A 13,439-nucleotide genomic window follows, 5' to 3' on the forward strand; every position below is an offset into this window, starting at 1 on the left:
ATATGTCAAAACTAAAACCTTGAATTGGACTTGACAGCTAATTGGCAGCCACTGCAAATGCTTCTACGCTGATGCAATATGGTCTCTAGGTAAGAGGCCCATAGGATCCTCACAGCTGCATATTGTACTGGCTGCAGCTTCTGAACAGTCTTCAAGGGCAGCCTCATGTAGAATGCATTGCAATAGTCCAGATAGAAAATCACTACAGCATGAAGCAAAGTGGCCAAGTTGGAGAACCAGCTGTGTCTCTAGCAATAGGTGGAATCCAAGAGTATTCCCCCCAAACTAAATACCTGACCTTTCAGAGGGAGCATAATCCTGCCTAGAACAACTTTCATACCCAAATCCTATACACGGAAGCCACTAATCCACAGTGCAGAACCTATCCTCAGATATAGGATGAATGGTAAGTGGAATTTTCTTGAGAACTTCTATTTATTTATGTCTGCCCAATGCAAGGCTTTTCCTGCTGCCAACATATGTCATATAGTCAACAACTGATTAATGTGTGTCCAAATGACTCACACTGTCAAACCTGGAAGCAATCCAAAAATGTCACTAAACGGATGGAATGGAGGCAGAACAGGGCATGCTTATATGCACTCCGCTGATGCACGTAGGGGCTGGGAATGGAACCCCCGTGCGTAACGGTCATTAAATGTCTTTTCCAGATCAAATACAATATTCACATAACACTTGCATGTGTTCAAAATGGATGCCTTTACAGAGCACGCTATGAATTTTTTATGTTGGAACATTTTACATGTGCTCTCCGTATTTTTACATTAATGAAACATTCAAAAAGGTGTGCAAGGATGCTGCCAGGGCTGGCTTTTATGTTAAGACAAGCATTTAGTGGAGAAGGATAAGTAAAGGTTGCTCATGGACTGCAGAGCTGAAAGCCAGTATACTCTGGCCACCCACACGATGTGTGTGGAAGGGGGTCTATGTAGGGGAAACAGGGATTAGCAAAAATAGTCTCCACTTCCATCAGCAGGATCCCTCCACTGGATTCAAAAGCCATACATAGACGAAAGAATCTTTCCATCCATGGAAAATGAAATTAGAATCCAACCCAAGTCTAAAAGAAATATGAAATTTAAAAATGTTATGCTATGCTCAGGGATGCTCCCACTCACAGGAGTGAATCAACAGCATAATAGCAATTATGATAGTCTAATATAATAGCTGTCTTTCCTGTTTTAAAGCTAGAATCTTCATTTATTTTCACTTTATCAAAATCATCAAGTCAAAGAAAGAACAAGGATCAGAAGCTACATACCAAGGTACTTCACTATTCAAGGAGTAGTCACTAAGGCTTTAAGTTATTTTAAACTTTTCATAATTAGCCATCGCCATTTAGTTGCATTGAAAAAGGTTAGCATTCTTAACCAGAAGCTGCTGCAGACATAATATTTGTGTGTGGGAATGGTAAGTTGCAAGTCTAATGAGGTCTTAGGAACCTTGCCAGATTCTTCTTCTTCTTCTTCATCTCAGACTCACAATTCACCTTTAGAAAGCTGTCTTAAGAACAAGGTCTTAAGAACTTATCCTCAGATACAGGTCAGATAGATATTTGTACTATAATATAGAAGTGGAAGCCCTATACATCTAATAAATATTTCATAATTAGCGCCTCATATATATGCAAACAATCATTGTATGCTTAGATAAACAAAAATATGTAGCTAAATGCTAATAAGCAAAGTTAGAAATGTTTGGTATGTTGCATGTCTACCAATATTGAGTTTAAGACATCATATAAGCACTATTTGGTTTAAAGTCTCATCATATTGTGAATTTTGAGCACTATACCAATAAAATTATGTTATAGATTATGATGTTATGTTATAGATTATGTTGTTGTAGAGAGTATTGAAATATAACAACCCTTAAAACACAATGTCAAAGCTTATACATTATGCTAAACCATAGTTAATGGTCCACCACAAATGCAGAGATTGTGCCCATTCCCTTCTAGCTAAGCAATATATATCTGGCTTAGCAATATATCAAAACCAGGGATCAGAGTATATTCTGTTCAAACAAGCTATGATTGGAAAACCAAGAACAAACCTTGTCTTAACTGTGGCTCATTTGATGCAGCTTGTTTTATCACATCTGGACTGGACCACAGTCTCAATTATTAGCTGTTTTCTAGATCTGCTATGGTCCATGGGGGTCACGAAGAGTCGGACACGACTAAATGACTAAACAACAACAAGATCTATTTACTGGCATCCCAACCCTGAGCTTCATCTATTTACTTACAGATATCCCCTATTGATTCCTTTGAAACATACCTCTGAGTAAATTATTACTTCTTAAAAAGCTCACAGAAAACAGACATTTGAATATTTATCAAGTAAACTTGGAAAAAGCTAATGTCCAACTAGAGTACAATTAAAGAGAGACTCTAAAACAATCAATTCCTTTTACTGCAGTTTTAAGCAACACTTTCTCTGTTAACTCTGAAGCAAAGATTCTGGGCTTAATACACTGGTGAAATTGTTCTCAAACAGCTCATCTGTGTGAAAACATGACTGCTGTAAATCTGCCAAAGTGAGAGCATACAAGTACTAATCACACAAGCTCGAACGGTCTGTGAGCTGCTTGAGCCTAAATGCCAATGGTTCTATGGTTTGAATTAAAGAGGCCTTTAAGTTAGACCATTTCCATCTTTTTGCCTGCCTCGCTAGAAATAAGCATTTCCTCCACATGCCATTGGCAGCTTTCCCTTATATCCAGATGAAACTAACAGTCCCACTTTTAGTTACACAGAAGTGTTGAGATACTGTAATTTTTCTTCCAGTATTTTAATCACACCATTTTTGAAGTACCAGGTCTGGAAGTTGGGATTTATTTAAAAAGTAATACTTAACTATAAACCACAGAAACAACAAGCATGCATTCTCATTTATTATTCCTTAAGTTTCAGGAACTGATGAGAATCAGTAACATATATCTCAGTGCATGCTACTAGGCACATACATTATACATGCAAACTCACAAGATTTAGAGATCTCCAGCAGTAATTCACTCTATAAATCTAAACATAAATCCTAGAGACTAGGATCAAAATCATTGTCTCTACTGAATACTTAGTTTCAAATAAACATGCATAGAAATGTAAATAAGTTAAAATAAGTTCTATCCCATTTTCCAAAAAGTTCAAAGCAAATAAAAAACAGTAGATAGCAGTCAAAAACAATCAAAGAAGCTGCACACAAACACACAACTCAATTAAAAGCAGGCAGTTGAATCCAGACTGTCATTTAACTCATGCCCTGTTAGTCACGACTAACACTTCTCACCATTTCAGTGAGCTAACGGCAACTGACCATCTAAACCAGGCACGTCCAACAGATAGATCGTGATCTACCGGTAGATCACTGGACATCTGTGGTAGATCACTGGTAGATCAATGGCTCCCCCCAAAGAAGCTCAACAACTTTGGCTCCCCTAAAGAAAAGCTCAACACTTTTGCCCTGGCACCCTCCAAAATGTGACTTTCCTCCTCCCTAAAAAGCTCAACAACTTTGACCTGAACCCCCAAAAAGGGGGGTAGATCACTGCCAGTTTTTAACTGTGAGTAGATCGCAGTCTCTTGGGAGTTGGCCACCCCTGAATTCTAAACTAGCAGCTATAAATATCTTTTTTGAATGTAATTCAATTTCCTCATTTGAGAAGATGCATTTTAATAAAAACTCTCAAACAGACTAAACACACTCCAAAGAGTCAAATAGGAAAAACCGAGAGTTCAACAAAGCTGATAGAGTTCAAATAACTTCCTAAGAAGTTACGTATTCACATAATTTAAGAGGAGGCCATCAAAGAAGGGGCAAGGTAGCCACAGAAAAGGCTGTGTGGATTATGTTGCAAGTTCCAATACATTCAATAGAACTTACTTTAGAGTAATCATGTATGAATCTCAGTTACTCTTTTCTATACCAATTCTGTATATTAACTTGTTTTATGAAAAATGTTCAATTAAAAAATGCTGTTATCCATGCTCTGTTGACAGCTTATTTAAAGTACTTCAATGTATTGTTCAAGGAGCTGCTTTTGAGAACCACCTGGGAACTAGAATTTCTGCAAAATACAGGAACAGGTTTCCTAACTAAATTGGGTGCATGGAACTTCCAATTCTCAGACAGCCGGACACCAGCTCTCAGTCTTCTCATGGGACAACGTCAAGTGTTGGTTTTAACCTTTGAAGTACTAAACAACTTGGGAACAGAGTATCTAAAGAATCTCCCCCTGGTACAATTGATCTGGCTTGGCATTAGGTTACTGGTCCTAGTCATTAGAAGGTAGGTGGTGACCAAATTTAGTGTCAAGGCACTCTGCCTCTTAATTCCCTCTCTGGAGAACTTGGCCAGGCACTATTCCTGCATTATTTTTGATGCTATATAATTTGTTTGGGCCTTTTAGATATTTTATATATTTTTATGGTATGAATGAATCTTACTCTACTGCATGTTACAGCTATTTTAATATAATTTTATATTTACTTTAACTTCCTGTAAGCCACCCAAGCTTCAGCAGTAGAGCAGCTAAATAAATTCTGAAATCTTGCCAAGTATCCTGTACCATTCTTACCAATAGGCTTTCCTAATGCTTGGTCTATGTTTTACTATTTCCACATATTTAGTTCAACAATATTTTTCATGTCATCAGTATCAAAGATAGAAAATCGAGAATTTAATTTTTCTGCCATTTTCTCTCCTTTTTCCCATCACTAAGCTGCCACAGTCATTTCTTAACCCAAGAACATGCCTTGTTGTTTGCCTTGTTTTTTAGAATCCATTGCTATCATATTTAACTTTCCAATACAGTACAGTACCTATTTTACCCTCAATATTTTCTACAAAGTATATACTAAGAATATAAGGGTCAAACCAACTAATAAGAGCCCTTACTAAAATAGTTTTCCTGGAGGGCTACCTTGAGACATGTGGGAGGGATGTTAATTTACTATCACATTAAGAAAACTCCCAGCAAGTTCTGTACATATTTCTCTTTTATCATTGCTGGGATGTGTCAATTGGGAAGCTAGGTAGTACCTCTCAACAGCCAGCCTCTAGACTAGAGCATACTGTGATCCTGCTATTCACTCTCAATATAGCTTTTAACATTTTGCAACACACTACAGTGGTACCTCTACTTACAAATAACTCTACTTACGAATTTTTCTACTTACAAATGGAGCTCCATCTGCCATCTTGGATGCGGTTTAGATAGGATTTTTTTCTACTTACGAATTTTTAGATAGGGTTGCTTCTACTTATGAATGTTTTCTCCCAATCTATGGGATTCGACTTACAATTTTTTTCGACTTACAAATGTGCGTTCGGAACGCATTAAATTCGTAAGTAGAGGTACCACTGTACTGTTTATAAGTACAGTGGTACCTCGAGTTACAAATGCTTCAGATTACCAACTCCACTAACCTGGAAGAGTTACAGTACCTCGAGTTGAGAACTTTGCCCCAGGATGAGAATGGAAATCGTGTACCAGCAAGAGACCCCATTAGCAAAAGCACGCTTCTAGTTAAGAACAGTTTCAGGTTAAGAACGGACCTCAGGAACAAATTAAGTTCGTAACTAGAGGTACCACTGTATTTAATTTGGGATGCTCTATAAATCCCAGATCTTTGATTAGAGTATTAATATCTAGGTAATTATCTCTTTGGACTTCAGCATCATACTGACATCTTAAATCCTGACAAAGGAGCTCTATAAACAGTTTCATAAGAGATCTAAGAATTTAACTATTTCCTTGGTCTTACCCTCAGGCATAATAAACTGAATTGGATATACAGTATTTGTCTTTAACAAGTAGCCAAAAAACATTTACTGTTTGTGAAGGATGGCTATAAGCAAGAAGTCACTATGTCACATTTTCATGGCTGTTTCATTACTTACTCCAGCTGGGAATGCCTACAAGAAGAAATTATTTAATATAGTATTATTGGTAAGCAGCCTGTTCTCAGTAGTCAATTTCCCAGAAGGAAAACACATCCAAGATGAAGACTGCGTATAGGGACAAATGTAATCAAATAAATGTTGCTGTTAAACTCAGAGCAAATAGAAGTGACATGATAAAGACCTTACTTCTTCCAAGGCCAAATCTTTGAAGTGGAGGACATGTTTCCTTCATTACAGGGTTGTGAAGGCCAAAGAAAGGTGCATGGGCTAGAAAGTGCAAGGCCAAACCTCATGCGAAAATCCAGACACTTTTTTTTTTTTGGTCAGAGAATGTCACTGTCGGAGATTCCTCTTTGGAAACCATGGCTGCCCGCGCGCAGCAATTTCAGCCAGGGACACTACTGTATAAGTAAGTTACTTCTGCATGCTCCACCTCGGATTCTCGTTGCATCTCTTCGCACCGACAGTCTGCCGGCGAGTTTGTTAAAACAGACACGAGCGAGAGCGTGTTTGTTAAAACAGGCGCGACAAAGACGTCCGCTGCTTTTGCAGGCAAAGAAATCTCGTTTGCCCGAGCCGTGCATAAGCTCTCTCCCCCACCCCACACACGCAGGGCCCGCTCATCACCCCGCACACTATTCCCTTCTGCTTGCGCTAAATATATATTATATTCCCCACCTCTATGAAATAAGAGGAGTCAAAAAGATGGGAGCAGGAGACGAAATCAAAGGCGCCGCTATCGGCGTCAGAAGACCAGCATTAGGAAGAGATTTTTAAAAGGGAATCACGGCCGCCGGCGAAGAGCTCCCAGCACACACTCCGGGTCAATGGCCACGAATCGCCCTCCTCTGGCGCGGGAGGCGCCTGGGAGGAGGAGGAGGAGGAGAGGGGCGCGGGGCAATGGAGGGGGGTGGGCCAGGCTATGGGGCGGACCGAGGGAGAGAAGAATGGCGACAAAAATCATACCGGGGGAGGGAGGGAAAACGCGCCGGCAACCCGGAGTAACATTGGGAATGACAACAGAGCAGGCGGGGGGGGCGGGGGGAGCGGGGGCGAATGCGGGGACCCCGAACAAGGGCAAGAGGGCCGCGCGCGTGCGCTGGGGCTGGTGGAGGGGTCCCTCCCCGCCTCGCTCTCCCCAGCGCGCCTGCGCTCCCCTCACCAGGGTGACCCCCCGGGCTCTCCCTGCCCGCTGGCGAACCCCTTGGCCCGCGGCCCCATGGGTCCCCTCCTCCGCCGCCGCCTCACGTCGCTACCTCATCTCTGTCGGGTCTCGGGTGTCCTCTTCACCCCCACAGCAAGGACGGAGGGGAAGCGGGATGAGCAGCAGCAACCGGCGCGGCAGCGGTGGCAGCAGCAGCGGCAAAGGCCACCACCTCCCCGAGACGCACCATCCCCGCCCGCGTCTGCTCTTGCTAACCGCCGCCGCCGCCGCCGCCGCCTCAGTCACCGTCGCTGTCTCGGGCGGAGTGGGGTGGGGGAGGCGCGTGTGGGCGGAGAGAGGGAAAGAGAGAGCGACTTGCCCGGCTCTCCCTCTCTCGCACACCCGCCGCCTGACTGCGCAACCCAAAGAGAGGCGCAAATCCTGAGGCAGCCAACCAAGCCCTCGCCCATCCCAGAGATCCCACCCCTCTCCCGATGACGGACGCGCCCAGACACCATTAGGAAAGGGAAACATTCTACGGAGTTGGTCGCCAAAAGCGCGCTCTGGGAAAGAGATAAGCCCAAGGGCGCGAGGTGAAGGGAGAGCCGAGGAGGGCACTCAAGTTTCGCATCGGCCGCTAGCAACGAAGGGGAACCAAACTAGGCTGGATGTGACGAGAAAGAAGCATAAGGAGTTAATCGCACGCCTGGTGTTCCGAAAGTCATGCTTATTGAAAGGAGACCGTAGCGAACCTGACTCGCCTCCCATCCTTATCCCGTCTCTCACACGCCTAGTACGGCTTTTTATTGCCCACTCAGTAATTGGAGAGGCGCTGCATGCTGGGACCAATGAGGCAATCCGTGCTGCAAGGCTTGCTGGGAATTGTAGTTTTAACAGGCCAGGAACTCCCGTCGGGAAGCGATTAGAGCGCGCCGCTCCGGAGGGCTCCTCTCGTTTTCCCTCGGTCCCCCGCCCTCCGTATAGAGTGACAGCCGTTTTGGCCAATTGGGACCTGCGTTTCTGCGCAGCTCTGTTCTAAGGCTTTCCAAGCTAGGTTTCATGCTCCCGCGAGAATCAGAGAGAGGGGCCTAAGAAGAGGTAATGGGTTTGTCATGACAACCACCAGGGTCTCTTCTGCTGGAGCGGGGCAAGGGGCTGGGCGCGTGAGGCAGAGGGAACCCTCGGGACCTGCAGCCGTCCTTCTTTGACCTCCCGTAGCTGTTCAGCATCCGCGCTTCTTTTCAGTCTTGCTAAAGAAGGGCGAGGTTCCTGAGCTTGGGAGGTTCCCTGCAGCTATTGCTCATCTCATATCCTTCCCTTTAGCTGGTGGTGGGATGAAAATCAAGATCTTGCAATTGTGCATTTAAGAGACCCAGTAAAGTGCAGGCACTATGGTAGGGGCATTTGCTTATTTTGTTTATGTAACGGTTTATACCCTTCTCGTTATACCCTTCTCGTCAGAATAGAGCTGAAGCATAGACTAAAAATGCAGTAATAGGATAAAAAAATTAAAAAGAAGAATTTCCAAAACATGCTAGCGATTGCTAAAGCAAAACACAATGCACCAGTAACGCTTCTCTTAATTGGAAGGTGAGTCCCATTGAATGGAACTCAGCTGAACCTTTGAATAAATGTGCTTTGAGAAGTATTGTGTAAAATGTCTAAAAGGCTGGCACAAATTGAAAGGACTTCACCTGGTGCTGAAAAGGCATTAAGCCCAGTGTCTGGCAACAGGCCTGGCTCTAGGTAGACCCCCGGTGGCGCAGGGCACCATGGCGCCGGCCCACCAGAAAGGCACCGCGAGCTGCGCCTGCCCGCTGGCTGGCCGGTCCGCCGCGCAGCTGCGCCCACCCGCCCACTGCGCTGGGAAACGGGGCGGGAGGGCGCCAGAGAGATCCGGCGCACCACAGCGGCAGGGGTGTTTAAGACGGCCCTGTCTGGCAAATATGCAAAAAAACAAGGCCCTATAACTGAAAAGCTTTGTTTGGCTCACAGCCCACTTCCCATCAGAGGTTAAGGAAATTAAGAGGAGTGGCTCCACAGGTAGATTTTGCCCTGCTTAGAATAAAACAGGATATCTTCAGAAATTTCCAACTGAGACATAGAAATATCCTTTCATGCACAACAAATTTGCCATTTCACTTATTCAGAATTGTGCTTTTATAGGGTACGTTGGATAAGTAACAGAGAAGTGCTTAAGAGTGAGGGGGAAGAGGAGGAGTTACAGGATTGAGGATGAATGAAATGCACAAGAAACAGTAAAGGTTTCAGATAAATAACGCTTACTAAGTGGGCCATCTTAACCGTTAGAAGTAAAAACTAATAGCTCAGATTTACAAATTATATTACCGGTAGGTGCTGTGTATATACACCACCTTCCATTTCCTTGTGTATATATGCATATTTTAGATAATTATTAGTCCCATCACAAGCTGCTCCTATCTGTAGTCTTCAAGTGCCATACCATACCATCACTTCATTTTTCCACATCAGTTTGTCTGCAGAGAGTTGTGGTTTAGCTTTTGACGAACTATGCTTATACAGATGGCTGGCATTGGGCATCGAATCGTACAAACTGAGCACACCTTAGAATCCTGAAGAGCTATGCTCAATGCTCTTCAGGATTTGTGCTTTTAAGAAAAAAGATCAGTTACTAGCCAAGCTGAGAATACTTCTGGGTAAAGCTTGTTCATTCCATTGGAATAAATGGTGATCGTAAAAATATAAAGGTTTGAGTTCCTGGTAAAACTCTACAGAAATGTTTTACAATTAATTTTCAATTTCTCGTACTGCAGTCCTATATATTTTTTTCTAAGAAGTAAGTCACATTGAGTACAATGAGGCTTTCTCCTTGGCAAGTTAGTATAATAATGCAACCTAGTGTTGCATTACTTAGTGTTGTTCCCTTTTTTAGACGAGTGAAATGAAACGGATGGTGATTTATCCCTAAAGCCAGTAACTTGAGTTTCTTTCTTAGATTTCCCAGAACTAAGCCAAACATGCTGTAATGTAATAAACTACTCTACAGTTAAGAAGTCAATGTATATCCATGAAGTATATTTGAATTAGGGAAGGAAACTAAAAGAAACAGATAAATGTTTTTCAGATTGTGATTGGGAGTCCCCTTGGAGTTACTAAGAAGTTTATCAGGGTTCCTTGATAATTGCTGATCAAGACTTACATTACTAAAGCAGGCTTTTCCAATAAAAAAATGTTGCTTGTACAGTGGTACCTCAACTTGCGAACGACTCGACAACCGAATTTTTCGATTTATGAATGGCGGTAATGGCCGCGCGCTTACGAATGTCTCGACATCCGGGAAAAAACCACTGCGGTTTTAGATAGGGATTTTTCGACTTACGGATTTTTAGATAGGGTTGCTTCGACTTACAATTTTTCCGTTTCAAATGCATCCCTATGGGAAATCGCGTTTCCAATGGCCTTTTTCGACTTACGAATTTTTCGACTTACTAAGGTGCCTTTGGAACGGATTAAATTCATAAGTCAAGGAACCACTGTATTGCTCAGTCATTGAATCACAGAATCATTGTAGGGTTGGAAGGGACAACAAGGGTCATCTAGTCCAGCCCCCTGTAATGCAGGAAAGTTAGGTTGGCAGGAGCTGGGACCAAGGAACGGGAGCTCACCTCGTCACGGGGATTCGAACCGCCGACCTTCTGATCGGCAAGCCCTAGACTCTGTGGTTTAACCCACAGCGCCACCCACATCCCTATACAAAACATATAAAGTCTTTAGATATAAAGTCTTTTATTTGAAATCTATTTAGAAACAATTGGAAGTATCTAATGAAACAGTTCCTAGTGCAAGCACTTTTGGCAGACCAACCAAACTTTCTCACCTAATTTGTTCTGGGTTTTCCCTCAACGCTCCAGAGCAGATTTGCGGGACGGGGGCACAAGGAGAAGGAGAAGAAGTGTAATTGCTCAGTTCAAAGTGCTTGTGCTAGCAGAACTGATTAGTTAGATATTGGCCTAAATGTGTATTTAGGTATTTCATTTCCCGCTCTATATTTTAAAGGTCGGAATGAAAGGCTTATATTGGCAGCAGAATTCATCTGGAGAGGCCAGTTTTGTTTTCCTGGAGAAGGTAAGTTATTTGCTTAAAGAAATATAACACTGCATACGCGTCTAAAATATGTGATGCCTTAATTTGTTTTAGAATAATGACAGCTTGCCATCTCATGTGATCTTGGACAAACTGTGGCTAGTTGAAAGAAGCCAACTTCAAACTATAGTTTATGAAATGTCTTGATAACAGCTAAGTGTTAAGACGAAATATAGTTTTTGGTTTAAATGGCAAGCTAAGCTAAAGTTAACCTAAAACAGCAGCAGAAACTTCGACTCTCTTTGTACTAGCTCCAGAAGAGGAGGGAGACTTCTTCTTGTAATACTAAACCATGGTTTAGCATTACATCTAAGTGCCATCCCATCTCAGTTGATTTATAATGGCCAACCCATGGTTTGGCCTTTGTTGTGTGCTTTGGACTTGCGTGCTCCACTTTCTGTCTCAAGCTTAGATTCCCTTCCTTTCTGGTTAGCATAAAACTGTATTTAGGCAGAATTAGAAGTCATACTTTGAAGTGGATTTCCAAGTGCTGCATGCAGGTGAGCTATACTGTAGTTTGAACACACCATAATTTGTCTAGTTCAGATCTAATTATAAACTATCGTCTGCCTAAATCATGATGTGAGAGAGGAAATTGGACAGAGAGTGTGAGCCTGAACCACAAACCTGTTTGTCAAACTATGGGTTAGCCCTGAGTTATGAAGAAAGACTTAGATTTGACTTAAAGCTTTTCAAAGTGGGGGAATTATACAACAAACAAATTATCTTTTTTAACTTTGAAACATCTGAATGCAGTAACTGGTGTTGTTTTTATTTGTTTCTCAATCCAGTTAACAAAATACATGAGAAAATAGCTTCAGAACCAGAAATATTAAAACATGCATTCCACTTTTGACTGACAGAACAACCCTATATACGTGTTCATGACTGGAGCCTAAGATGGAGGAAAAAATATCAGACATACAATCAGAATTGTAAAAGCTTTATTACTTATTTATAATTTACAACCCATTGTAATAATTGCATACAGTGCAGCATCCCTTTTCTGGATTTATTATAAAGTAACTTTTTCACTTCCTTCTCAAAAAGGAAAGTGACTTGGAAACTTTGAATTAACTGCCTGAATCAGAAGAACTCTGTGTAAGATTTCTGTAGAATTTAGTTCATTTGTGTGTGTGTGTGTGTGTGTGTGTGTGTGTGTGTGTGTGTGTGTGTGTGTTGCATTCTGTGTATTGTTACTAAAGTCATTCCCTAGTTATAACTCATACATAATCTAGCTATAAACCTTTGCAGAATAGGATTGCAACACAGTGCATAGGAACAGAGGAAGCTGTTTTGCTGAGTCATATCATTGGCCTCACTAGCTAAGTAGTGTCTACACTGATGGGCAACAGCTTTCCAGGATTTCACATGAGGTTCAGTCCCAGCCCTACATGAAAATGGAGGGGATTGAATCTGGGATTTCCTGTATACAAAGCTGATGCTCTACCACTAAGCTACCTTTCACACTGTAATCTTGGGAAAGGGAAGAACTCTATCCGCAAAATCAGTTAAGTTGAAATACCTAGTTGTGACGTACTTACTTGTCCTGAATCATGTCAATTCAATCTTAGGATAACCTTCCTGTCGCAAGAGACAACTATGTGAAAGTGCAAGTTAAAGCCTGTGCTCTAAGTCGGATCAATGATAAGGTACTTGTATTATTTTACTTCTTGGAAAGTTGAACCTATGGACCTGCTCTTTGATTCAAATACATCAAAATGCTGTTCACCCATTTTGGTGGCAGTTTTGTTTGCATAAGGCAGGGATGGTGAATCTGACCCGCCAAGTGTTGTTGGGTTCCGACTCCCATGAGCTCCGGCCAGCATGGGATGGGGGGAGTTGCGGTCCAACAACATCTGGAGGGCCACAGGTTTCCCATCTCTGGCATAAGGTAACAGAGACACCCTTATAATTTACAGCATAACTCTCTATATACAAAAATAAAAAAATTCCTTCTAGTAGCACCTTAGTTTGTGTGCATGCACACTTCTTCAGATACACTGTAACTGAAGTCACCAGACCCTTTTATATAGTGAGAGGGGGGAGGGGTAATAATTCTGAGTAATACCCCTCCCCACCCTCTCACTATATAAGGTGAGGGTCAGGTGAGAGGGGGGGAGGGGTAATAATTCTGAGTAATACCCCTCCCCACCCTCTCACTATATAAGGTAAGGGTCAGGTGACTTCTGTTTCAGTGTATCTGAAGAAGTGTGCATGCACGCGAAAGCTTATACCAA

General features: G+C 42.4%; 2 protein-coding genes across 4 annotated transcripts in view; one reads left to right on the forward strand and one right to left on the reverse strand.

The window, feature by feature from the left end:
- ITSN1 (intersectin 1) overlaps positions 1–7,491 on the reverse strand; it is a 90,968-nt gene extending 83,477 nt beyond the window's left edge. For both annotated transcript variants that reach the window (XM_035115543.3, XM_035115542.3), the window contains exon 1: positions 7,187–7,491. The gene's annotated coding sequence lies outside the window, so the exon portion shown is untranslated. The remainder of the gene's footprint in view (positions 1–7,186) is intronic.
- A 615-nt stretch (positions 7,492–8,106) lies between these two features.
- CRYZL1 (crystallin zeta like 1) overlaps positions 8,107–13,439 on the forward strand; it is a 28,650-nt gene continuing 23,317 nt past the window's right edge. Inside the window, exons 1-3 of one of the 2 annotated variants that reach the window (XM_035115547.3) lie at positions 8,107–8,172; positions 11,113–11,181; positions 12,774–12,851. In XM_035115547.3, coding sequence (XP_034971438.1) covers positions 11,119–11,181; positions 12,774–12,851 — 141 coding nt within the window. In that variant the 5' untranslated portion in view covers positions 8,107–8,172; positions 11,113–11,118. Of the gene's footprint in view, positions 8,469–11,112; positions 11,182–12,773; positions 12,852–13,439 lie in introns of both variants that reach the window. The other variant, XM_035115546.3, reaches the window with a different exon arrangement.

The sequence above is a fragment of the Zootoca vivipara genome, chromosome 4, assembly GCF_965207765.1.
Source record: "Zootoca vivipara chromosome 4, rZooViv2.hap1.1, whole genome shotgun sequence".
Lineage (NCBI taxonomy): Eukaryota > Metazoa > Chordata > Lepidosauria > Squamata > Lacertidae > Zootoca > Zootoca vivipara.